Source organism: Diplotaxodon limnothrissa, linkage group LG13, assembly GCF_057381915.1.
Source record: "Diplotaxodon limnothrissa isolate DT_005_m linkage group LG13, D_limnothrissa_male_GT1.1, whole genome shotgun sequence".
Classification (NCBI taxonomy): Eukaryota; Metazoa; Chordata; class Actinopteri; order Cichliformes; family Cichlidae; genus Diplotaxodon; species Diplotaxodon limnothrissa.
The window spans coordinates 25,452,471-25,480,116 of NC_140608.1; the positions used below are offsets into that span (position 1 = coordinate 25,452,471).

A 27,646-nucleotide genomic window follows, 5' to 3' on the forward strand; every position below is an offset into this window, starting at 1 on the left:
GTCTCTTCCATTGGTGTTTTGTTTGTTGTCTAATCACAAGCAGTTTCAATTCATGTCCAAAATATATAATTTGTCCCTGCTTTAAGCCCTGATATTGGCAAAGAACAAACACGTATCGACTCTAAAGCGCTCGGGGTCTGACCAACAATCGGTCTGACTTTAATGCCTACTGTGGGCAGCAATCTACTAACACATGTGGTGTAGTATAAAACCAACAGAGAAAATAATAAATTCACAAATGATACAAGTGTTAACAAAAAAGCCAGTTATGATTTAACAAGTAAAACAAGTAAATGTTAAAAATAGTAGATACTATATAGCTACTATATTTACACATGTTTTAAAGACCAGGGAAGTTGTGATATTCCAGTAATGTTTAGCAACTGGGACGGTTTTATATAAAGCACTCAACAACAACATGTAAAAGCCACAAAGCTATAGTTTGAATTTAGAAGGGGGGATAATCTAGACACATTTTTGGACTGTTACATTTTAGGCCATAACATTAAAAAATGTTCAAGGGCATTAAAGGCTTCACAGCCACAGAAGAATAAGGATGTGAAGTCCTGGCTGAAAAAAGTAAACTACAAGAAGAACACTCAGGAGCTCCTAATGGAAGCAAATAACCACTTTCCAGACTAGAAGTGAACATCAGAGATGCACTGAAATGTACAAGTGGACTCACAGCGTATCCAAAAAGTATTCACAGCGCTTCAGTTGTTCCACAGACGTCTTCCAAAATGGATTAGATTTATTTTTCACAATACCCAATAGTGAAAAAGTTCAGAAGTGTTTGCATGAAATTCTTACAAATTTGTTAAAACAAAGAAAAAAATATGATGTAGCGTGTACATAAGTGTTCACGGCTTATAATATGCTGTTAGCCTGGTTAGTATAGTGGTATCAGTACCACAGTACAGTGGAAGTAATTCATTGCAAGTAAAACTTCTGTGTTGTTGGTATTTTGTGACACAGTCTTTACAGATCCTTCGCTTTGAGATCTGTCTCAGAGAAATTGTGGTTGTGTCCCTGTTTTTAGTTCAGCAACTGTCTGCTTGTGTTTCTTTGCTTTGCTTTGTGTCTCTGCTGGTGGTTTGGTGGTGACGTCCTTGGGCTCTAGACTTTAGGCAGTCATTGACTACAAAAGAGCTTCATCCGTATATTACAAAGAGTCCTTATATTTAAAATTATATTTCGGTCCATTTATGGTTTAGCCTCTGAAAATGGGGAAGTATGTATAACAGTGGATGTAATTCCTAATGCTTTCATTAAAGCCCTTGAAACTCAGCACTCATGTCAGACTTTCAAGGGCTGATATGACTCCGCTGTGGCGGTGAAAAGGCTGGAGTGCCCACTCTGGGTGAGGGATGAGTTGCTGCCCCAAGTGGAGGAGTTTGAGTGTCTCTGGGTCTTGTTCACAAGTGAGGGGAGAGTGGACCATGAGATCGAGTGATGGATTGGGTGGTCAGAAACTCTGGGTAGTGACAGACAGAATGAGGTCACAGAGACAAGCGGTTGAAATGAGTTTATAGATGGGGTGAGGAGCTCGGTCATTTGAGAGGGGCTCGGAGTAGAGCCGCAGGTCCTCCACATCGAAAGGAGCCAGTTGAGGTGGTTCAGGCACTTGACTAGGATGCCTCCTTGATGTCTCCTAGGTATTCCTAGCATGTCCTACTGGGAGGATGCCCTAGGGCTGACCCAGGACTCAATAGAGAGATTATATCTGTCAGCTGGCTTGGGAACATTTCTGTGTCCTCCCGGATGAGCTGCAGGAGGTGACTGGGGTAAGGAAAGTCTGGGTTTCTTAGCTTGGACTGTTGTCTCCGTGACCCAAATCCCAAAGTGTCAAAAATGGGTGGATGGATGAATGGATGTGGGGATAACATTTCATAAATTGTGGTATTCTCAAAAAACTGAAGTATAGTTGTCAGGTTAAGTTCAGTAGTTCACTGCATTGGGTTTTTGGACCAGTTTCTGGAGGATTACAAGATAATTCTGGGAGGTCATGAAATGATTAAGAAAAGTGAGAGTGCATCCAGGCTAATTTCTTTCATTATTTTTTTTGTGACGTCAAAGAGTTGTAAAAATGTTGTGAAAAATGGGGAAAGTTTTTAAAGTAATTTAATATTTTAAAATATTTCTATAAAAGTAGCAGTTTGAGTAATAGGATGAGGATCAGTGAAATCAGCTAGTGACCAACAGTTGAACAGGAAAAGGAACAAAACCACCACATGATTGGGATCAGATCTTCAAAAAACTTTACAATATAAGGCGCCTTGAGCCTCCTTGTTGTTTTTTGGTGCACTATAAATAAAATTACATTGAATATATAAACCTAAAATATTGTTCAAAGTCTATTTTTAAAGCAAGTATGAGCTATAGCTATTATAAAAAGTCCAATATTCCCTTCTCAGAAACTCACATTTTACTTATTTAATTGAGTCCGTTTACCCACCTTTACTGCTATCTGCTTTACTGTGTTGGGTCCTGCAGTTTTTTTGATTGATACTATTTCTTGACCCAAATGCTCTATGCCAAAGCCTGTGGGTAAAACTGCCAGGCAAAATCCAGACAACTGACTTGTTTCTGCCTTTACGGATTCCACATCTATTACGGCTATATATTAGAACATGGGATTTGGTGCCCTTTAATTCACTCCAGTTGCCCCGTCCAGCTTCCACTGGGCAAATCACCCAGGAACTAATATAAAACGCCTCCAAATCTCCTGACCTATATCAGAACTTCTTATATCTGATATAATTTGCCATCAGATCATGTGCTCAAATGCACCACATTCTCTCTGGAATTTTTTACTATCAGTCTTACAAATACTCAGACTTGCAGCTTCAAGGTGGTCGAGAGGTATTGTGTATATCCAGCATGAAAGCATTTTAATGACATGTGTGCTTTGCTGACAAACACAACAGCACAATGGCCAGAAAGATTGAATGCATCGAGGATATGACATTCAAAAAAGGTCACAAGCTGGATTCAAACCTGTGACATTTTGGGTAGACAGTGTGCGTCTTGGCCCATTAACCGCCAGACTTTTTTGCTCCATGCTTGTTGACCTTAATCCTGAACAGCAACAAGGCAGAAGAAGCAGCCCGGGTCGCTTTAGGGTTTTCACCATAAATTTGTAATGTGCAATCACCCTGTGTTTCCCCGATCTCGGACCATATTATGTCGAACCGAGGTGAGGGTAAGCTGCACTGCCAGAAAGAGAGTCGGTGAAAATGGCATTGATCAGAAAATTTCCCGACGGCAGTGTGGAAACGTGAGAGTAGTCACCCTGCTATAAATAACTAATGCTGCACACCTTACAGCCATGTAGAGTGGATGAGATTTCACACATAATCAATAAGTCAAACATGTGGCTGTGTGCCTTCAGCATCCCCCCGCCTCTTGTGTTTATCCTTCCCTCTATGTCTCTGGTTACATTACTCTGCAACCTTCAAAGAACCTCCTTTGGTTTATGTGTCTGTTTTCGTCAGTTCAGTTTGATTCTGTTTGGTATATAAACTGTGTTAGAGATCAGATGAGTGTCCTTTTTCTTCTTTATTTTTATTTAGTGTGTGTTGTATACATTAAGAAAATGTTACCTAATTCATTTTATCAACTACTGTCTGAAGACATTGTAAGGCAACTTAAAATGAGGCATTCCCTGACCTTCTCAAGTGTCTAACAGCTAGTGGAGTGAAAAAAGTCATGGCATATTTTCTGCAAAACTTCAAAGGACGTGATCCTCACGCTCAAGTGCGTCTCGCCTCAGTGCCTCTTTTCTACTTCCAGCATCAAAAATGAGCAGCACTGGCGAACACTGCCTTAGAAATGGAGTCCACTAATCACTAACATCAACAAAGGACAACAAAACTCCACGTAAAAACAACGAAACAAACAAATATGGCATGAGATAAAATTTGTTAGTGAATGGCTTTAGTGTTTTTTACATATTCAGTAATATTGGAGTGTACTCTGAACTCAGCTGAAGGAGGAATGGTGACACAGAGTAGTTCAGACAGCAGTGCCATGTGGAGCTGATACGAAGCTTTCAGTGTTTGGATGCTTTTTGCCTTGCTGGGTAGTCTTTGGCAACGTGCACAGCTTTTTGTTTTCGGTTCTGTGTGTGCATCATACGGGCAAATTAAAAACTGCTAGCAGATTATTCACCTTTGTGCTGATTGAACCCACAGGTAGCAGGATTGTGCAACAGGTGTCAAGCAAGTTAGTAATAATTATTTTGTAATATCTAATAATATCTATATGTTATACCTAAGTAAATCCATTTGGCCAAACAGGACCTTTGCCTGGAAATGGACAACAACACTTAATATCTAATGTTAGCTATTTTATCCAAACTCCTGAGGCTGGTAACTGAGCTGACCATTACTTTATCAGCTAACATGACAATTTGTCGCTGGTAGCTAAGCTACACCCAGCTGACTAACGTTGTCTTGTTTGCTAACGTTATCACTTAATCATCCAAGTGATCCTTGATATAAGTATAGTATGCATAATGCAAAATTACTAGTGCTGTCAGCGTTAATCTCGTTAAAATGAGGTTAATGCCATAACCGCATTAACGCAGCAAATCTCCGTTAGCACTGTAAGGGCACTAAACAAAGAAGTATAACTAACCTTTGCATAGTGATAGCTAACATGTTGGCAATTACCCAGCTGTAACCATCTATATCTGACATACATATCTTGTTTTGTCTTATTGTTGAGCAGCTGAATAATGGCTGCAATTTTTTGTTCATCGCTTTCATTTGTGGAAACACTTTGAAACCTATCAGCCAATTGTGTTACCACCAGATGTTTGTTTTTTTGGGGGGGGGGGGAATTCATGAAGATGCTGCTCTTCTGGCCTTTTTACTATCACAGTACTAGGAGTGGATAGATCAGAGTGAAAGATCAGAGCACAATGTCCAGATTGGTTGGAGTTGACAGAAAGATTATTCTGACTTAGATATCTACCCTTTTCTACCGTGCTCAGCAGAAAAACCTTCTAACACTCAAAAATATATTCAGCCTTAAGGTGGATCGGTTGCACCAGCAGAAGACCACAATGGGTTCCACTCCTGTGAACCATGAAAATATATCTGAGGCTGTGATGGGCTTAGGGTAACTGGAAAAATATAGTCTGGTCTGATGAATTTCCATTTTCGCTGAGGTTGCAGATGGTAGACTCGGCGTGTGCAATCAGCAGCATGAATGCAGAGAGCCTGCCGTGCATCAACGCTCTGGTCTGGAGGTGGTCATTTAGTGGTGTGAGGAATGTTTCTTCCATCTTCCCTTAATCCCAGTCATTGTGGTTTGGCGAGATGATTGCTCTGAGTATTGTATCTTTTTATGCCTACGGTATCTTGTCTTCCATTGGCAGCATAACATGATATTGTACTGTGAATGGACCTGTGGGGTAGAGCATGACATTCAGAGCTTTGTGATCATGGAAGAGAATCTCAATGGAAAGCTTCCGACATTTAACGAAATTGATAAAAACAAAGGGCCGAGGCTGTTTGACAGATTAGTATGTAGAATTACATTATACGCCATCAGCTCAAAAGTCTGACTGGGCTGCTGGGGCAACACCACAGGACCCTGCAAGAAGGAGGGGCCAGTGAAAATCACTGTCAAACCTCGTCATGTAATGGGTGCTCATGTTCACAGCATGAAGTGGACAAGGTGTAAAAGTTCCACTGTGTATTTAATTCGTGATACATTTTCTTAGATGAAGTTCAGCTCGGCAGATATTTTCTTTGTGATTTTAAATTTAACTGACTAAAAGAGCCTTCAACACTTTTGCCTTAAAAACTTTAGGTGCATTCTGGGAAATTTGCACTTCCTGACCTTGCTGACCTGACCTCCCTGTCATGTGTGCAAAGTGCCTGCATACTTGTTGATGCTCACAGTGCAGCAGTTAGTTTTTTGGTGAGTTTGAGAGTGCAGGCATTTTACATTATGTTTAGCAAGCAAAGCAAAAGAGTACTTAAAGGAGAGAGGATAACAGGATGAAGACTGGATTTGAGATGACGATCTGATGAGTGAGGGGTTTGTTTTTGTGAAGGATTGAAACATTGATGCCACTTTAATGTTGAAAATCTGCATTCATGCTGTAATATGTGTGAGTGATAAATGTAGAAGCTGGTACTCTTGAAACAATTGCTGAGTGAGAATTTCTATAAATGAGTGTGGTTGTTATACAGTCACCCATCCAGTCAGTCTCTGAGGACCTGTGGTTAATGGGCTTCTCTCATTTGTTTGGTGCTTTGCAACATTACAACATTAGCTTGGTTGAATAAGATAGTATGAGTAATATTATATAATACCATGATGGTGTTATAGCATATGCTTATGCTAGATAGATTTGTCCATTCCCCCAACCTCAGACTGCGGTTATTGTCCATGGTGCTATTTAAAACATTACTAATTATTCCAATATGCTATTGTTTTTTACCCTTACAGTGTGTGTGTGTGTGTGTGTGTGTGTGTGTGTGTGTGTGTGTGTGTGTGTGTGTGTGTGTGTGTGTGTGTGTGTGTGTGTGTGTTTGCTCTGGTTCAATGTGGCAGTAAGGGCCCAAAAGAATATCTGCCCCCAGGGCCTGTCACAGAGTTGTTACACCTGGCCATCAGCTATGAGCTCAATAAGAAAGCAGCATGATCATCTTTTTGACAGTCGAAAAACAAAAGTAAAAATTTGTGGAACCAGGATTTATTGCAGTGGTGTGTAAGCCATGCAACCCCAAACCAACCAACTTGGGTTTTTTTCTTTTCTTTTTTTCACACAACAGTGGAATTATTAAATTCATTTTCATTTAATCCAATTTTTATTTATTTATTTTTTCACTATTCTCAGCTCTGTATGGAGTCAGTAAGATGGGAGCGCTCTAGGCTCATAGGTGTGGCTTGTTTATATTATAGTAGTAGCAGTCCAAGATGTTAAATATGTAGTTGGAAATGTGGGTCTATTTAATGACATCCCCTACTTTTGGCACAGTAGAAAATAAAATGAACGTTTAGAGCCATCTGAGGTGCTTAAGCTCACATGGATTGCTTGTGCAAGCACTGCACTGAAAATGGGTGAAAACCTTAAACTTAGACTATTGAATGCTTACTTCTCAAGAGCATTTCTAAAAAGGACAAGGATGACATGGAACATGGAACATGGAAAAAAATTGAGGTGTGGCTCAAGACTTTTGCACATTACATAAATGTGACTGGGGGAAAATAGGAACCCAGAGATAGTGGTGCACTGGTTACTCTGAGTCCTTTGACTGCAGCACATCCTCACTTTGCACATTGATAAATATTCTTTGGAGAAGTTGCTTCACAACACCAGCATCAGCAGGTAATAAATATTTTCTCTTCAGCCTTTGACATCAGTGGAGACATGGGAGAAGGTGGTTTCTCACTCTTCCTTTATCTTCTAACAAACACATTGCAACTGCAGTTGCTCCTACCATGTCCGTTTTCCACTCTTGGCTCTCTGTAATGACTCTTCGTAACAGCAGCTAATGGCTGTGGTCACCAGCCGGGCTCGTGCTCTCTTTTCTGGACTCCCAGAGTCACTTAAAGGGGAAGTGGGGAAAACTTAATTTCATGCCCTAGTTGGGACTTGTGTTTTGAGGAAGAAAGTGGGTTGAATTTGCATATCTCTGCCTTCATGGCTGCATTAAGATGTTGGTGAATAACTAACAATTGCAAAGAAGTAAAGTCATCTGGTCTTTTGACCAATGGGGTAAAACCATCAGAGCGTTTTGTCATAAATATGTCTCATCAGGTTATTGCATTAAAAGTAAATTCGAAGCTTAATCAAGTCAGATATTTTACCACATGTGGTGCTGACCTTAATGTGACAGCTCTCCCGTGCTGAATGAGACTGTGTGTGAGAGAGAGTGAGAGCAAAGGGGTCCCGAGTGATTATGAAACACACCCCCTGCCTAAACTATTGGTCTGTTTCCATGGTGAAGTTGAGAGTGCTCTCAAGAAGCGGCTCCATCCCATAATAAGGGATGGCGGGCGCAGTGCCTGACATGGCAGTGATGATGAGCCCTATTCTCCCTGCAGCTCATTTCCATGGCAATGGCTGAATGAAATTTTGGTAATGGAGGGGTGGGCTCAGACTGGTAGGAGGGTCACATCTTTATTTTTCTCCCTTCTGCCTCAGTGTCTGACTTGTATCTGTCACTCTCATCAGACCATAAAGCAGTTATCATAATTATGATCGATGTTATTCTTTATGCAAATTCATCTTTCTTTTTTCTTTTTTTAAAGTAAGTTGGAAGTGATTTAACAGTGAAAGCCAAAGCCAGGCTCATGAATGACACGCAAGGATCGTAAAATGTATAAAGGGCAAAATCGCTAGCTTAAATATTGGGACGTCACAAAGCATTAATTTGAAAATGAGGTTTAATAAGTGGCTTCAAAAGGATGTCGAACACGTCTTTCTGGCCTTCTTGCAGGAAATGCTTTTCCTTGTACTGTGCTGTCTGGCTAAAAGAGCTCAGACTTGTTCACACTTTAAAAGGGCTAAATTATAGATGTCTCATCACTGTGGTTATATAAATGACCTCCGCTGCGAGCTCTCTCTTACACACACACACACACACACACACACACACACACACACACACACACACACACACACACAGCCAGTTGACTCCCTCTTTTCTATTTATCACTCTCTCTCTCTCTCTCCCCCTCCCTCTCCCTCTTGTCTGTTAAATGACAGCAGTACATAGTGTACTTTTTTTTCTCCCTTCAGCACCATGGGAACTGCTCATTCTGGATGTTTTTTCTGCAATGATACTGTCTTCCACAAAACTCCAAGATAAACTTAGAATATAATCTAAATGCACCAAAGGCTTGAAGTTCTGTGGCGGTTCAGCTTTGAAGGTGGATAATCGAGGATCTGTGCTTGCTTATTTTTGACAACTGTCCTGTAACAAGTGTGAATGCATTCGGGAAACCTGCATTTTGTATGAATGCAGCAGACCTATGACAAACGGAGGAACCAAAAATAAAAGTTTGTTTACTCTGTGCTCATCGTGATAGTTTGTTTTCAGATCCTGAATTTTTGATGAATTTGTCAAATGTTTGATACCAGGGTTCAGAACAGTCATACTCAATGTTCTTTATGTTTGGAAAGTTGTGTTTGACTTGAATCCAATTAGGCTACCAGTCTTCAGTCTCTGACTGAAGAAATGGTGAGTGATGTATTTTCAGTGGATCAACCTGTCACGATAATGGGACGATTCATATTTAGTGGTGATTACATTGTCTTCTTGGCTTTCCGAAACTGCTGTCATTCATCTGGCTTCTGGCAGCTTGCTAGGCTCTGGGTTTTTTTGTTGTTGTTGTGGGGGGGGGGGTTTGCATCATATACCACCAAAGTTGGAGACAAGCAGAGACAAGACCTCCCGGATAATTAGAACACATGCTGCTACAGTACATGCAGGAGCAGGTGGGCTGACAGTAGGGCTGCCACGATTAGTCGACTATCAAAATCGTTGACGACTAATTTAATAGTCGACGCGTCGTTTGAAGCTTTGTAAGATCCCAAAAGACGCAGGAATAAGTAGTAGGATTTAAGAGTGTAATAACGGACTGAAACAGAAGATGGCAGCACTGCATGTACAAGGATGCCAGCTGCTGTTAAACCCTGAAGAAGAAGAAGCTGTATCCCAGAATTCATAGCGCGGCCCTGCTCAGTTTCCAACAATGGCGGCAGCTAGTTAGTTTTAATATTACTCTTATTATTCTTTCTGGGTCACAAAATAAACGTTTAACATATTTTCAGGCGAGAATGTAACTGTGTAAACCTCAAATATCTGCTGAGTTTATCAAGACACCACATATTTTCAAAAGCGCTCCGACGTTTTCGGAGACGTCTGTTACCCACTAGCTCGATAGCTAGCCGGGGTTCAAGGCTCACTAAAGCCCGTGAGAACACCGGACACCCGGCAAATCGTTTTCAAACCCACCGCCGTCTTTCGCTACTAAGGTTAATTAAATATATATAAGTCACTTAGATAACTTCAAAATGTAATTGTTTGGCTTTTTTTAGTACTGAAAAAAGCCAAACAATAACATTTTTAAGTTATCTAAGTGACTTATATCATGTTTAACCTAAGTAGTGAAAGACGATTTGTGTGAGCCTTGAACCCCGGCTAGCTATCGAGCTAGTGGGTAACAGACGTCTCCGAAATTGTTGGAGCGCTTTTGAAAATATGTGATGTCTTGATAAACTGAGTAGATATTTGAAGTTTACACAGCTACTTTCTCACCTGAAAATATGTTAAACGTTTATTTTGTGACCCAGAAAGAATAATAAGAGTAATATTAAAACTAACTAGCTGCCACCATTGTTGGAAACTAAGCAGGGCTGCGCTATGAATTCTGGGATAGGTTGGGCCACGAAGTATACACCCGACCCATCCTTCATATCTGAGGAAATAAAGGGCGCGTTTGTCGGCTGCATTTGTCGGAGTCTTCAAATTTGGACAGTCTTCGTCATGTCGCTGTAACGTAATTGGCCTACAAATGCGGGCACAGGAGGATGCGGTTCCTGAATTTGGACACAGCAACAATACCGGACACTGCTTCTTCTTCTTCGGGATTTAACGGCAGCTGGCATCCTTGTACATGCAGTGCTGCCATCTTCTGTTTCAGTCCGTTATTACACTCTTAAATCCTGCTACTCATTCCTGCGTCGTTTGGATCTTACAAAGCTTCAAACGACGCGTCGACTATTAAATTAGTCGTAATCGTGACTAGTCGACTAATCGTAGCAGCCCTAGTCACAGCTAATTCAGTCATTGTCATATACACACAATGCTGATAAACATTGTCAGTCTGGTTTTGATCATTAATTTGTACTCTATACTTTTGTTAATCTAACTAAACATTAATAAAAACACAAGGTCAAAAATATTTGCACTTACAGGAAATTGATTTTCTAGTAGTGCTCCAAGGGCAAAAGAATTTTTGCAACAGAGCTAGCTACTGAAGAATTGTGTTTATCAAAGTTGTCTTGAGCATGTTCAAATGAATAAGCATGGTAATTTTAAAATGAGCTTTGTGGGGAGATTTGGAAATGTGTGTGAGTGCGTGAGAGGTTTCTACACTGCTCAGAAAAATTAAAGGAACACTTAGAGAGCACATGGAAAACAAATTCATACTAGATATCTATATGGACCGGATCGTTTGTTAGGAGCATAAGGATCGTTTGATGGGAATAAAAAGTATCAACCTACGGAGGGCTGATTTCAAGGACACCCTGAAAATCAGATTAAACAATTGAGGCATCAGGCTAGTCCATTCTGCCAGACTTTCATTGTAGTAATTCAGCAACTGAGGTACAACCTGGCAGCTGGACCGAAACATGATGACCTTGAGGTGTTATTTTGGATTGAGATCAGGCAAGTGTGGGGCACAGTCAGTGGTATCAATTCCTTCAGCCTCTAGAAACTGTCAACATACTCTTGCCAAATTAGGCTGGCCATTGTCGTGCACCAGGAGGACAAGCATGCACCGCACAAGCATGGCGTCATGTTGGGTTTGAGGATTTCATCCCAATACCCAATGCCAGTCAGGGTGCTGATGCCTAGCCTCGAGAGATCTCTGCATCCCTCCGTGGATATGCCACCCCAGACCACCAAACAGCAATCATGCTGAACAATGTTACCGACAGCATAATGTTCTCCACATCTTCTTCAGACCCTTTCAGGACAAAAGAAGAATAATTTTGCGACATAGCTAGCTACTGAAGGAGCTAGCTCAGGAAGACCTTTTCACATATTTCACTTGTGGTCAGGGTTAACCTTCTCTCATCCGTGAAAAGCACAAGCCATTAGTGGTGGACCTGCTTATTCTGATATTCTATGGCAAATGCCAATCAGGGTAGAGGATGTCGGGCCCTCAGACCACCCTCATGAAGTCTCTTTCTGATTGCTTGGTTAGAGACATTCACACCAGTGGCCTGCTGGAGGTCATTTTGTAGCTCTGGTAGTGCGTATCCTGTTCCTCCTTGCACAAAGGAGCAGAAACCAGTTAAGAGCCTTCTATACCTCTTAATCCATCAACAGGGTTAAGAACCATAACAGGAGGGTGAGCTTGAACAATAGGCAAGCACCATTTGTTTGTGCAGAGAACAGAACCTGACCTACAGCCAGTAGGATATGTGACTATGAGCAAAAAGACCAGTTTTTGTTTCAGCCTGTAAACAACTTAATTCTGTTGTGAAGTTGTGAGAATTTAACAAGTTGTTAATGTTAAAAATCATGTTGCAGTTTTTAACTGTGTCTTATTAGCTTCATTTTCAGACCCAGAGATTACTGGTTAAGGTGAATTTGTATTTACTGATGGCATCAAAACCTGCAGAGTGTGAATGCAAGCAACTCCTAGTTCAAGCAGCAAGGTGGATGTCTCAGCCGGATAATGATGTCAACCATGTTAGCCAAAAGATGCTTTTACAGAAGGCAGTTAATTCAAAGCAAAGATGCTAAAGGACATGAGACTAAACAGTAAAACACAATCGTTTCAGACTGAAAACTGTCCTTGGATGCAGCTTTCTGTCCTACTACAGACAAATATATATATCTTTGTGTATTTGTGTTAATTATGTGCCACATATCAAACTATTTAGTGAAATTTTTACTTGACAAGTGTGCTTGTGGTGTCCCCATTAAAAAAAAAAAAAAGATGCCATTTTGTTTTGGCATTTTGTTATTTAATACAGTTCATTTAATGTCAGCATACTCTAAAAATAGCCTGTGCATATGTAGATTGTTGCTCCACATTCTTTCTTTATAAATACCAATTTATGTGAGGATTTTTAAAACAAAAAAACAAGCATATGCATGATTGTTGTGTATATACCTCACTTAGACATCCAGCCCGAAGTTTTATTAGTTTTTAGAAGTTGCTAGAGTTGCTTTTATTCTTGATCTGTTTGCTTCTGTCAAATATTTTTGGGAGATACTGTACATGTCTTTCTATCCCTGTTTCTCTCTTAGATGCTCCAGAGGGGGGTGAGAAGGGCTCAGGGGGTGCTGCACCAATTGGTGATGAACTGGATATCTTTGGACCAATGGTCTCCAACCCACTCCCCTCATCCAACAACACACAGCAGGCCCAGGTAATGCACTCTCTCTCTGTCTTTCATCAGCTGCTTATCACTGCAGGCAGGCTGCAACACACAGAGTCTGCAGAGAAAACACACACAGCAAACACACCATCCGCCTTGTACGTGGCAACACACACTCTCTGAGGATCATATCAAAGCAAACCCCGTAGACTCTCTTTTATTGAATTAATTTGACCAGTGTCCTTCAAAGGAGAGTGTGTGTTTGTCTGACAGGGAGCAATAACGGCAAGCTGCTACAGTGAAGACAACAGCTGGGAGTGATGGAACGCAAGCGAACGCCATCACTGAATTTGTTGTTTTCTTCTTTAAGATGGTATCTAATTAATGGCGATGAAAGACACTAAATAATTCAAATGTAGAATGACACAAAAATGTATAACACTACTTTTTACCTGTTGGTTGAATCTGTGACTGACCACAACCATATTGGTCAAAGATATGCCTGATAGGGAATAATAAAGATTGAAAGTACTTAGATTTAGTCCGGTCTCTCAAAAACTGGCATTTTAAAAGACCATTTTTCAGATTTTAATGATATCTGTCATAATTCAGAATACTAACAAATACTGTTTGAGGTTGAAAACGTCAGTTTCATAGCCTGGATCTGTCACCAGGTGCTACATGTTTATGTGAGCTACACAGTCTGAACTGTTCATGTGAGCTGTTGTGTTCATCACTCTAGCCTTTTAATGTTTGGTAAACACATGTAATTGTTATGAGTGTTTGGAAAGTTGACTTCACATTCAGCTATTATAAATAATACATTTAGCAAAAAATGAGCAGTACAGTTGTGAAAAAGAGTTTTTACAGCAATGTGAAAAACTAGTGAAAAAGTACACTTTTGGTGTGTCCGTAGGAATTAAGAAGGTAAGTACAGGGTTCTCAATATCTCTGGTAGCCCTTCGGGCAGGCACTCTTCAGTTTTTGGTAGCCCAGAATAAATTTAAGTAGCCTGAGTAAAAAAAGAGAACAATTTTTTGATTGATGTTTTGTTTCCTTTACAATATTATACCAGAGGTGGGACCAAGTCATTGTTTTGCAAGTCTCAAGTAAGTCTCAAGTCTTTATCCTCAAGTCTCAAGTCAAGTCTCAAGTAATGTCAGGCAAGTCAGAGTCGAGTCTCAAGTCACTGGTGTAAAAGTCCGAGTCAAGTCACAAGTCTGAAATTTTGAATTTCAAGTCCTTTCGAGTCTTTAAAAAAACCAAAAAAAAATAATGTTGCAGTTATATGCTAAATGTAAATATTAGACCATGTAATTTTTAAATCTGTGTTTTTCTCAACACATGACAAAATAGTGAACGTAGAAAATATACACAAATTGTGAAATTGCACCTCTTTAAAATGCAGCTCAATTAAACCTAGCTCCAAGAATAATTTTCACCGACAGTTCTGAGATAAGCTGCATGTTATTCTTGGATGCGGTTGTAGGACCGGCTTTAAAATCGCATGACAAAAATATCATACACATTAAAAAAAACTGTATCACCAACGTAGCCTGGACAACATTTGCTAGTTAGATGAAGTCAGCTATCTCATCGTAGCATATTTATATGCATATTTATAATCATACGGTTCTTGGAGTGAGTGCATACACTCATGAAGTTTAGTAACTTCAGGTCACTGCAACAAGCCCAGGTACAGTTTACCGACAGATGGGTGCAGGGACCATGAAATGCACCGTGTAGAAAGTAAAGACCATCGTACGTATCATAAGTTTACCAGTCTCACAAATCGTCGTCATAAATACACATTCGTTAACCGTTTATTAATAGGACCTTTGAGCTCAACGGTAATTAATTAGCAGTGGAAATGATTTCTGGTACCCATCACAGAAATGTAGCAGTGACAATAATATTGTATGCTGTAATCGTACTGGGCAATTAGTGATACAAAAAACCTGTTTTATCCTGTGAATAAAAGTATATGTTTTTGTCAATGTACCATAATAACAGAAGCGAAACACAATATTGTGTCAGGACAATTCACTATTTATGCACAATAAATAAAGGAGCATAGCGCGACAATTTCTGTTCAGCGCCAGACTTGCTTGTAACCTATATCACCAATTATGTTAAGAAAAATGACGCATTAACTACAACAGCAGACTGACCTTTGTGTAAATGCTTGGAGCAGACTAACCTGTGAGCTGGAGTGTTCTGGGACGTTATATTTGGTCTTTGAATGGCTGCAATCCAGTCGCCTTTGTTACTTCGGAAACATGGCTCGAACAATTTCTCCTCAACGACGTAATCCGATAACAACCGATCTCTTTACTCGTCGGCTTCCCGTGGCTGTCATGCGACCGGCTATTGCAGTTAATAATACAACAGCTTCTTGACATTTTTGTGTTTCTTTTTATCGCTGTATAACTGATTTTAATTGAAAGCCTGCGTGCGCTAGTACCGCTTGCCACGAGTTCCCAGAATCCTTTGCGGTTCTACCCGTGAATGACGTCACATTTTCAATCTCTATATAATATGCATGTTAAATTTTATATTTGGGGTAAAATATCAAGTCTTTTCAAGTAAACCGATTCAAGTCCAATTCAAGTCCCAAGTCATTGGTGTAAAAGTCCAAGTCAAGTCACAAGTCTTAGAACATTTTTTCAAGTCAAGTCTAAAGTCATAAAATTAATGACTCGAGTCTGACTCGAGTCCAAGTCATGTGACTCGAGTCCACACCTCTGTATTATACATTAAAGTATAATATTCCCAGTAACAAAGGCGCTTGTCGACTCAGACATCGAGGGAAACTCACAACACAGCTCGTCATATTCCAGCCACAGAAATTCGTTTGTCCATGAAACCAAAAAAAGCTGCGCTTTCTTTTTGCCTCATAGTCTGATTTGTCCTAACTTTTGCGTTTTGTGGTAAGCTTTTCTTTGGCTGTCCCTTCTTCACCCTGACCTTTATTATTTCGCTCTGCAGAACTAAAATACCTGCATAAATTCATCTGTCTTTACACATGCACACATAACGGTCAGCGATTCTCTGCGCAATCAACCTCTATCACATGTTTAAGCTTGTTGCCAGAGATTTCACTTGTCACGTTTGAATAGTAAGCTACTGAGTGATAAGACGATGCCAGAGGAATTGGTGCGCAATTAATCTGTCACCCTCTGCCACTCCCTATACACAGTTCGCACGATCGCAAAGTGAAAGCAAAAAACAAGCGCAAATTCAAACGCGATCTCAATATGTCACATATTGACAGTGGCTCATCGATGCCGATGGCATAATTACCCAGCTACATTTGCGAAAGAATGCAAAGCATTGACATATATTTTCCTTCCTATGACAGCAGGGCTGAGTTAGATTTTGGTAGCCCGACTGGAAGAATCGCTAGCCCGGGACGTCAGGCTAGCGATTTTGCGAGCCCTGAAGTAGAAGCCATGTGTTACTTATCAAATAGTCTTGATTATTTGTAAGTGTGAAAACATCTATAAAAGAAGAGTTGTGACAGTTTGATGGTTTGTGGCATCATGTTAATGCACCTGGATGTGCCAAACTTCCCAGGACTGGACATCCCAGCAAATTCACCTCAAAGTCAAATCCTGTTATGCTCAAATTGCAAAAAACCCAAGAGCGACACCTCTGACTCTCCATGGCTCGGTTAGCATGTTAAATGTTAAAGTCTATGACAGTAAAATTAGAAAAAGACTTAATGAATATGGTTTGTTGGGAAGGGTTGCCAGGAGAGAGCCTCCTCACTCTAAAATGAACACGACAGCACAGCTTAGGTCTGCTGAGTTGCATCTGAACAAACCACAAGCTTTCTAGAGCAATTTCTTTTAGACAGGCGAGATCAGAACGGAGTTGTTTGGTCATAATGCAGAGCCCCACCAAACACAGCATGTCTGCACAAACACCTCAGATCAACTGTCAACTCTGTGGTGCACGCTTGTTTTGCATCCTCAGCACCTTTGTACCTTGCAGGCTTTGGCTCAAACATCAAAGCATCACCTATTGCAGAAAGAGAGGCATCACTGAATGGAAAGATTCATAGAGCCTCCAAAAAAAATCTCCCCTTCTGAATTCTTTTAACTCTATTTGGTTGTTTGCTGTTTTTCAAAATAGGTTGTAGTAAACATACATTTAATTTAGTTAACCAAACGAATAACTAAAACTAGATATGAAAAAACATTTTGGGTAATAAAACAATCAAAACTAGACCTTTTAAAAAAATTTACCTAGCCGAAAAGATTTTGTGAACTTGGAAAACAACCAAAAATTAAATTCAATTATAGAAGAAATGCTGTTTTCTTTTAGTTTGTATTAATTAGGTCAAATTTGTTATCACAAACTGAGGAGGATGGTGATGTTGGGTTAGGGTTATAAAAGAAGAAGAAGAAAGTACATTATTGTACTTTATTGAGCCCCGTGGGGAAATTGCTCTCTGCATTTAACCCATTCACTCAGTGAAGCAGTGGGCAGCCATTGGGCGCCCGGGGAGCAGTGTGTAGGGACGGTACCTTGCTCAGGGGTACCTCAGGGTAGCTGTTAAGGGGAATCGAACCCCCGACCTTCCGATCATGGGGCAACCACTCTACCTACTGAGCTATCCCTGCCAAACCTGCACAAACTAACTGAAACTAAACTGAATTAAAAACAAAAAGTTCAAACAAAATAAAAATAAAAACTAATAAAAAAAACAAAACAGAATTATAATAACTCAAATAAGTTAATAGTCTCATTACATTTTCGTTACCAAGAAATCATGTGTGCCACCATGCACAGTCAACCCCAAAGATGTGAGCCTGGGAAAAGCCTGAAATGTGCTCCATGAATACTCACCGGGGTTTAAAGAAAATAATTACCTTTTCAATCATGATGACAATATTAGTTAGAGATGTTGAAATGAAATATTTATGTGCTGTTTTTCTCAAATCATTAAGAGCATTTTTACATATTTCTGCAAAATAATTGAAACTTGGGAAGATGATTAAGGACGAGGAGAGAGCAAAAAAATAAAGTAAATGAAGGATGAAGAGCAGAGATGAAGCTGTTGTCCAGTGGGTGTCTGCAGCCATATTGGGATTTTCATTTTCTGGGTAAACAAACAGGATGTTCATCAGAATGAGAACAAAAGAAAATTGGAAAAGAGGTTGATGCTTGACTTCATTTTTCCTCCTTTCCTCTGCTACTTTGTCAGCGACTGCTCTCATGAGGATGGGGAAGTTGTGTTGAATTAAACATTTTCAAGGAACTGTTCAGTTTAAAATGCGGTAGGCGTCTTTCAAGTGTGACCTTTGACCTTTGATTCACATGGAAATGAGAACTCACACTGTCAGGCAGAACCACATAATGTCTATTTATATAAATGGACAGTGTCTGCATACTTGCAGCAGCACAGTGCTACATGTCAAATATATGGTAAACACACAGGTATGTCATGAACTGTGACCTTGGAACACCCACATACATTGAACCATCCCACTTGCCCTATAATCTCCCCTCCATGCTCACCTCCTCTGTGACTCCATCTACTGCACTGGTGCTTCTGCCTCACACGTTGGCTTATTTCCATATATTCATGAATCACAGTTTGGTTTTTTGGGGTTTTTTTGCTCGGTCAGTGAAGCTCTGGTGTGGTTGCATGTAAAGCAGTGGATGCTGCTCTCCTTCAGGTCAAACGGGAAGAAAGGTGTCAGAGAGGACATGAAGACCATTAATGAGCTGATGTAAAGTAAACATAGCATTAGTGTTTGTGTAGGTCCTCAGGCATCCAGGTGGTGGTAGTCTCAGGAGCCTGAATAGAAGGCTAATCGACTTCTTTAAGGTTTTTTTCAAGATGATAAGAGGTGAAATGTCTGTTTAGAAAAAAAACCCAAAGAAGTCCTGTCTTATTCTTTTCTTTTGCATGTTTCTTTTGCATTTCCCAGTTTGGAATCAAGCTTCTGCAAATTTGTTAGAGGCAATTTCTGGCAGTGTTTCTCACTTGGGAGAACAGCTTCAGCTCAGTGGGCCTTTATACTTTATAGGCATCACAGTTTCCATAAACAATATTGCCAAAGCTATAACAGTAGTTTATAGATTAATATCTAGTTTATATAAAGTATAATCTGTCCATATATGTAGGGGGCTCACAAAAATAATGATATTAGCAGTAATGTAGCAGTTAGAAAGCTATAGAAGTTTTTAAATTTCATCAAGTGTTTTAGGAAGAAATGAATTCCTGCCTTAACCCGGCTGTCAAACAGTCACCACATGTTGTGTTTACTTTTGTTTGCCTTGCTTCTTTAAACAGAGGAGCAGGCGTTTCTTCCTTGGTTCCCATTTTGTCGTTGCTGAGCCTGAATCTGTCTCTGCTTTCTATTCCTGATGCAGAAAATATCTAGACTCTGGAAAGTGCTTGAGTTGGCAGATATTGCAAAATATTTTCTTTATTATTTTTTTTCACATAGTTTTTTTTCACGATTGTGTTTAGAAGACATCGAATGCTGCCCAGTAACAGCTGCAGATATCAACAGTTTCGTTTTTATCATTAACCCCTCTAGGACATTATCTGCTCTGACAACAGCTGTAACTAACTATCCAATCAGATCAGAGAACAGAATGATATTCGGTAACTTAAAGTGACGATAGGTGAGAGAAAGGTAGCACAAAGTCGGCCGCGCAAACATCATAATCCATGGAGACTTCTGCCTAACCTCGTCTGTCAGCCTGTCTGTTATTACTGCAAACATGAAGGGGCTCAGAGCCAGTCTCTGATGCAACCCCACCCCACCTTAAACCCATCTGTCACTCCTACCACACATTTCACCACTATCTCACTCTCATCATACACGTCACATACTTTTCTGCTGCTCCTGACTTCCTCATGCAGTACCACAGTTCCTCTCGTTGCTTTCTCTCGAATGTGTCTATAGAGACACGCCAGACCTTCTCTGCACTCCTCCATCAACACTCTCTCAGCAAACATCACATCTGTAGTGCTCTTTCTCAGCATGAAGCCATACTGCTGCTCACTGATCGTCACCTCTCTTCTTAACCTAGCGTCAACCTCTCTCCCATATCAACTTTACGAACCTGGCCCTTCTGGTACTCAAGGCAGGTACATATCTCACTGCGCCACACTCTTTCTCACATATCAACTTTACCTCTCTGCACATCACCCTTCATCACTACCAGTACACTTCTTCTCAATTCCTCAGGTGTCCTCTCGCTCTCCAGGGTTGTATTAACAATCTGGTTAAAAGGTCCACTGCTGTCTCTCCTAGACATCTCCTAGCATCCTGGTACTCCTGTCTAATTTCTTCTTCTTCAGGACAATTGCACTTTTTCATTTTCCTTAAATTTTTTCTCTGTACTTCCTCATTCCTCCATTTAGTGTCCTTGTCTTCTTTCCTCTGTCCAGAGGATACACAACATACCTTCCCTGTATTCTCCCTCGTTTTAGTTGTACTTTCCCAGACAACTAGCAACTCTTCCCTACGACCTGAAGCTTGTCTCAACTTCTTCCTGAAGTCTTTACAACCTTCTTCCTCATATCCTTATGTCTGTTATTTGGTTTTGACTAGTTGGAGTTTGAATTAATAATAATTGACAACTTTACAGCCACTATTATAAAAATCAATTATCTAAAATTCAATTTCATCCTTGCTACTTCAAACGTACACTGTAGATATCTGTTCACACATTGCTTTGGAAATAAAAATGTATTTCTGTCAAGTAATGTAATTATGATAAGTAATTATGATAAGAAAAATGTAATTATTGATAAGTCTTGCTTAAATAATAACAATTCAATTTTATCTATCTAAAACTGCATTTTGGATATGCTCACTGAGTATTCGCCGAATTCTGCTCTGCATGGATTCGTCGTGTCTTCTGTGTATGCATAAAATAGCATACACAGAAGACACAAATGCAGTCAAGATTGCTGGAGTTTAATGGTTAGATGCCATCTGTGTCTTTACTTCCCAGTCGTAGCAAAACTAAGAAGGCAGGTGGTGGATTTGTAGTTGGTGCTTGTGTAGTTTGGAGGGATGTGTCTTTATTTAGTCTTTTACAGAATCAAACATGTAAGAGCAACAGTGATAAACAGTCTAATGTAAGCGAATGATGTTAGCTTTCTGCCTGTTAATCAGGCATTTACTCCACGGCCAAGAAATGGCTTTGAAATTACTTTTGAATATTGACTATTTTTTCAAGGCATACACATGTATTGTAAAAACTGGATGTTTTATATGTTACATGTAGTTTAGTGTGGTGTTAATAACGTTGCTTTGCGTTGGTATTTGGAGAAAATTACTTTGATGTTCTTTAGGATGACATTGGCAAAGTCAGTGCTGCTTTATCCTTTTCAGACTTTCTCTCATTTATAAGGGAACATGCAAACAGGGTGACCTCCATGTTATCTCTCTACCCAACCAGGATGGCAGACTTCATCTTGAACCTTGTGCTCTCACTCTGCCCCAACATATCTGATGTATTAGGAAGCCTCAAGGCCCCTCCCAGGGCCAGTTGACCCAAATTAGTTGAGCTGATTATTTCCTCAAAAGCCTCGAGTAGCTGTGCAGGTTATCCATACAGCTACACCCAACCCCACATCTGATTGCAACTGTTAATTTAAAGCTGACAGTCAGACAAAGTTAAAAGATGTCTGCCTTTGTTCATCAGCCAGGACCAACAGGATTGATGGTTTTCTAGTTTCCTTAATAGTCTCAGTTTTTTTTTCTTGAATAGCATCTCTAATTAAACAGTTAATAGAGAAGACATGAACAACATATTCATTATTCCAGAAAACAATGTCCCACTGACATTCCTGGAGACTGGTGGCACTGTGTAATGCTACTCTGTAAATTTAAAAATTTATTTTCTGTACAAATGCAATTAATGAAAGCCATTAACAGAGCAGTGAAAGCTACATGAGTCAGTTATTTGACACACTGTAGCTGTCGTATTTATCTGTAACTGAAACAGTCATTGACTCAGTGTGTGAGATTTACATAAGATATAAGTCAATAAGTGTTATACAAGTGATGCAGTCGTATTTTAGTTTCTTCTCTACACTGTTTTCCCGTTTCCGCACCAACCACAGTTTGCCCTCTGTTTGCCTACACCTTAGACCTTTTTCCCCCAACTGATTTTATGCTCTATTATCCCCTCCGTATGTCTCCCATCACCCCTGTACTTCCATTTTCTTCTCTTTCCGCAGGTGCTCACGATTCATTCACTCACAAGAATATATTTGCCTTGAATCTGCACACACAGCACTGTTTCTATTTATCCTTCCTCTTCATCCTTCAAAGGTGTCTTTCCTGCTGTGGTTTACGCTCCTTTTCTTCCCGGTACATCACTATACTGCTTACTGTATATTTTGTTACCTTGATGCAACATATTGAAAGTAAACAGGACTCAGTTATGTTTGGCATTTTTATCTCATGTTTTTACTTTCTTTTTCACTAAAATAGTGCATACAGTGCTACGCTGAGTTGTATCTGTAGGTTTTTCTTTCAGTCTGCATACATACATATATACATATATAACTGAACAGCCACTGAGTGCTACTCATATTGACTCGTATGGACTTTAGACTGTATAATTTAGTTTTAAAAATTGTCGATGTATAAGTATTAATGATCTAATTATCAAGCATTGTGGATCAATAAATCTTAACACCACATAGTGGGTAGGTCCATCTCTTGGAGTGGTTCACTTCATTGCTTGCTGATAGAACACTTTTGGTCTCAGTGGTCAATCTTTGGTCAGATGTGGCTGCATCGTGTTGCGTTCCAGGATCTGGTTGAAGTTTCTTGTTATTTTCATTTCATTAGTAGTTTTAAAACCATTTCTTATCATTTGTGCACTGACAACATTTAACTGTACCTCTCATTTAAACCTTACAAATTGGATAAATTATTAACAATGAATTGATTGATTTAATGCAGTCGATGGTTGGATTGCAAATAACCTTTTCCAGCTTAACACAGACAACACAAAATCTCTACTTATCATGTCACACACCATTATTCCCTAAATTAGACAATGTCTGGGGTCTTTCACATTTACTGTGAAAGCTAATGTATAGAATCTTTGGTTCAATTTGGATTTTTTTTTTTTTTTGTACTTTTAACACCCAAATCAAGTCTCTTCCTTTTTCCATTTAAGAATTGCTAAACTCAGGATTGTTGTCTCAAAACATGAACTGCAGGTGCTCAGTCTTGCCTTTTATCTCATTCTGCTTGGATTTTTGTAATAGTCTATTTTCTTGTCTGTCTAAAATGTCTGTTAATCTCCTCTATTTGTCCAGAATGTTGCTTTAAGGCTTTTAAGTCTCATTCATAATAGGGGCAGCTGTAGCTCAGGAGGTCGAGCGGGGCATCTACTAATCGTCTGCACTGGCTTCCCAGGTCAGATTTAGAGTCAGTTTAAAACCTTGGTTTTTACCTTTATTCCCTATGAGGTGAAGCCCCCACTTATTTTGTTAATCTACTCCACCCCTATTCACCAAGTCGGATCCTTAGGTCGATAGATAAAGGTGTTCTTGTTATCCCGTGTAACCATCTGATAACAAGGGGAATTGTGCAGTCCAAACTTCAGGGCTCTTTGCTCCCTTGACTCTGGACTCTGTTTCATCCTTTAAGAAACTACTTAAATCTGCAAAAATAATTATTATAACCAATAGAAGACCAGCTGGTAATGTTTGAAATGGCAGTTAAAGGTGATGTGTATTTGCTGCTTTTATAGCTCAAGGCGCAGCTCATTTTGATGTTAATAGCTGAAACTAATGGTCTGCCTTAGTACAGTATCAAAACTGACAGTTTTTGTTTTTCTCTGTTTGACCTTTGAGTTACTGTTGAAGTTTTACTAAAGGCACTGACTCACTGTAACACACGTCCAAAGATTCCCACTCCATTTGATATTATTTATATTGTGTTTCACTCTTTCCTTTGTTCACAGTTCAAGGTTACTTTATTTGTCACAGTACAACAGACGTGAAGCTTCTTGCACAACGTCTTAAAAAATGGTTCTCCTTGAAAAGTATAAAAGAGTAAAAGTAATAACAGAATAAATGAGAAAAGAAAAAAATGGAACAAAACAAACTTTTCTCACAGTCAGTAATTTCAGTGTGCTAACATGTGCTGTGAACATAAAGTGAATGTAATTCTTAAGTCATTGTTTAGGTGAGCTCACAGCAGCCTTTAAAGTGGTGATGGTCTTTGTATGAAAACTGTTCAAAAGTCTAGCGGTGTTTTTTTTAATGTCCTGTATCGTCTGCCAGAGGACAGATATTCAAAGAGAGAGTGCGCAGGGTGTGATGACTTCTTTATGAAGTTTATTGCGTTGTTCCCAGTAAGGATGTTCCTGAAGCATCTAACAACTAAGACAGCGAGCAATTACCTGCCTGCACAGAGATTAGCTCTGCACAGACCCATTGAGTCAGGGTTGTGCATTTCTAGCTTGTGCTGACAGAAGGTTTCAAATTTGTGTGTGTGTGTGTGTGCGTTTCATAGAAGTTCAACCTCTTAATGGGGACATTAGGGGGAAGCGTGATTCTTAGGACTCTCAAGCCTAAAATTAGCTAGCTAACATAATATTAGCTTGTAACCAGCTGTTATTGCTTCACTGTCTTGTTGTCAGCTGTCCGGAGACAGCAAGTTCATCTGTCTGCTGACGATATGTAATTGCAACAATATCAGGAATAAATAAGCTTGAACAGAAGCCCTGAACAGAAGTCAGGGCTGCAGATCAGGAGAATATGTTTGAGTTGAGGAGGAAGATGAGCTGCAAATAAGGAGGAGAGAGAGCAGTGGTGGTGTAGGTGAAAGACTTGATGAGAAAGAGATGATGAAATATGTTAAATGGTCAAATATAGTTGGAACTTTTTGTGATCTTTAAATTTAAACTAACCTATGAAGCATAGTGTATGAATCAGAATCAGAATCAGAATACTTTATTGATCCCTGGGGGAAATTATTTTTTGTTACAGTGCTCCATTATAAACCAATTATAAACCATGTGGCGCCAGTCTGTAGCCACGTATATAAAATGATTAGGCAAAGAGTCTATTGTGTCTATTTTGGTCACTGTGGCAGTTTTGTGTTTTTAATAGATTAATTTTAAGTTTATGATAATGTATCGATTTGTTACTGTACCCATAAAATGCTTGTAAATAAAACACTCAAACTAACACTGATGCTTGAAAAATGGAAACATGGGTTATAGGGCTGGGCCATATCATACCTTTCACGGTAATACCGGTATAATGTTGGGCAACGATAAAATGAAATATTGCGATAGAATTTGGGTAAAACGCTCAGTGCCTTTGTTTTCATACGCACATGGCAAAAAAAGCATGGCAGCGACGGAGAATGAGGAGGGCGAAAGCGGATCGTTGAATGAAACGGAACTGGTTTGTAAAAATGCTGCAACTTCAGTGTGGAACTGGTTTAGCTTTCATCCCTCAGATACACAACAAAGCACTATTTTTGGTAGAGCATGCTAGTGGGCCGTCGTTATTACCGTGTTTTTTGGAAAATACGGCACACTTAAAATCAATCCTTTGACTTTTCTGAAAATCAACAGCGCCCCTTATAATCCCGTGTGCCTTATGTATGAATTCTGGTTGTGTTTACTGACCTCGAAACGATTTTATGTACACAGCGCTCGAAAATTTGTCAAATGTTTTAGTACGACTTTGCTAAGCTACGAAGCCGCACCGCTTGATGGATTGTCGGAGCATTACGGCTATCATAGGCAGCATATTTTTGGTCATATCGCCCTGCTCTAATGGGTTGGTTGAAGGGCTTGGTGATGATTGAGTCACGACGTTTGTTTCTTTGTCAGCGACAAATCTGCAAAACTAATGACCTATGAATGTTCCAGCCTCAAACAGAAACACATGGGATTTAGATGACCTTGTGACATTACCTGTTATTGCACACTTCTAGATCTATAATGAGTATATATATTATATTATATGCTTCCTCACTCACATCAGTCTTCTATAAACAGGTTCAGACTCCCGAGAGAAAACCCCACAAACCAACATGCAGCGCCACCTCTCACACGTCGGCTCATTTCCGTTCCTCTCCTATACATATGAGCCATACACACAATAACACAGTTTTCACAGTCAGTACACATCCCCTGATTTTTACACATGCACACAGACATACTGAGGAATGAATTTTGGATTCGGCAGGCGGATATTGCTTTACAGCTGTGATTAGTCGGGCCCATGAAGAAAGAGGAAGCCGGCAGCCTGCTGATTTGGGCAGCTATTAACCGGCATCGGGGCGCGCTGGCCTATCTGTGCATATGTCAATTATAAAAATGCGATTACAGCCTTGTAGGAGGGGGAGGATTTGTGTTATCCGCAGCTTCTTGCGCTCGCTCTCCCTTTCACACAAACACACTTTCTCTCCTCGTCCTGTCCTCTGTCTCTCATTCACCTCTGCCTGAGTCTGAAAAATGCAGTTATGAGATATTTTTTACTTGGAAAACTCAAAGTAATGTGGTGGGGAGTGAAAGGGGGATAGAGCAAGGAGAGAAAAAGATTTCTCTGAGTTATTTTTGTTTCCCATTAAAACTGTTTTCCCCACATAATAGTAATAACATGAAAGTACCTAAAAGCTAAAATGTATTATAGTCTCTTGTAATTCTTGGAGTAAACAGTTTTCTCAGGCGAAATCAAACCACGTTTGCTTCGTTATCTTTGATTTTCTGAGTATAGCATCTCATAGAAATTCCACCTCTGAACTATGGCAGCTGAGCTCTGGCGGAGTGATGCGTTAAGCTCGGTCCAGGATCTGACTGCATAATGAGCTGCTTTCTTAATAAAACAGATATGGAAGGCACCCAAGTTGAAGCTGAAAAGCAGTAAAAATGACAGCAAAACATTTGTTTATCAAATAGTTTTAGTAAATCTGATCTTCAGCCTTTTTTTTTTTTTTTTTTTGCCTGTCCTGTTTGGCTCTTTTGCCATCAGAATTGTTGTCTAAAGGCAAACAAAGATGCCCAACGGATTTACTTTACCAAACTGACCATCCCAGCCTTGCCGTAATGGTCCATTTGATTCACCTTTTATTGTTTATTTTATTTTCACTTACTGAATACGGGACAGACTTGACTGGGGGAAAGAAGGGGAGAAAGAAAGAGGGAAAGAGAAACAGCTGAGAAGAGGGACGGGGGAGAAGGGCAAAAAACAAAAACCAACAGAACGGGCAGAGAAAAAAAAATGCATATATCAATCACCTGGGTCACCTGCTGAGAAAGAAAAAAGAAAACAAGCATAAGAGAACAAGACTAATAGAATAAACAACATCACAATGATTTATGGGAATATGACAGTAAATACTAAATATTAAACATTATTGTGCAGCACATAAGATCAACAGAACACAGTGTGCTTTGAGGTAGGAGCCAAAAAGGGTGTAGTTTGTGGGTGTGATCACCCGTGTGTACACCTGTGAGCATGGACGCGCTTGTTTTTTTGTTTTTTAAAAGGTTCCTTCATGTAATGATCTGCTAGAGGGTGTGGGGGGGGCCACA

At 39.8% G+C, this 27,646-nt stretch overlaps 1 protein-coding gene across 1 annotated transcript in view; it reads left to right on the forward strand.

The window, feature by feature from the left end:
* The window catches only part of LOC146620376 (stromal membrane-associated protein 1-like), a 155,062-nt gene that overhangs the window by 105,092 nt on the left and 22,324 nt on the right, over positions 1 to 27,646 (forward strand). Inside the window, exon 8 of the mRNA XM_085368936.1 lies at positions 13,017 to 13,138. Coding sequence (XP_085225062.1) covers positions 13,017 to 13,138 — 122 coding nt within the window. The remainder of the gene's footprint in view (positions 1 to 13,016; positions 13,139 to 27,646) is intronic.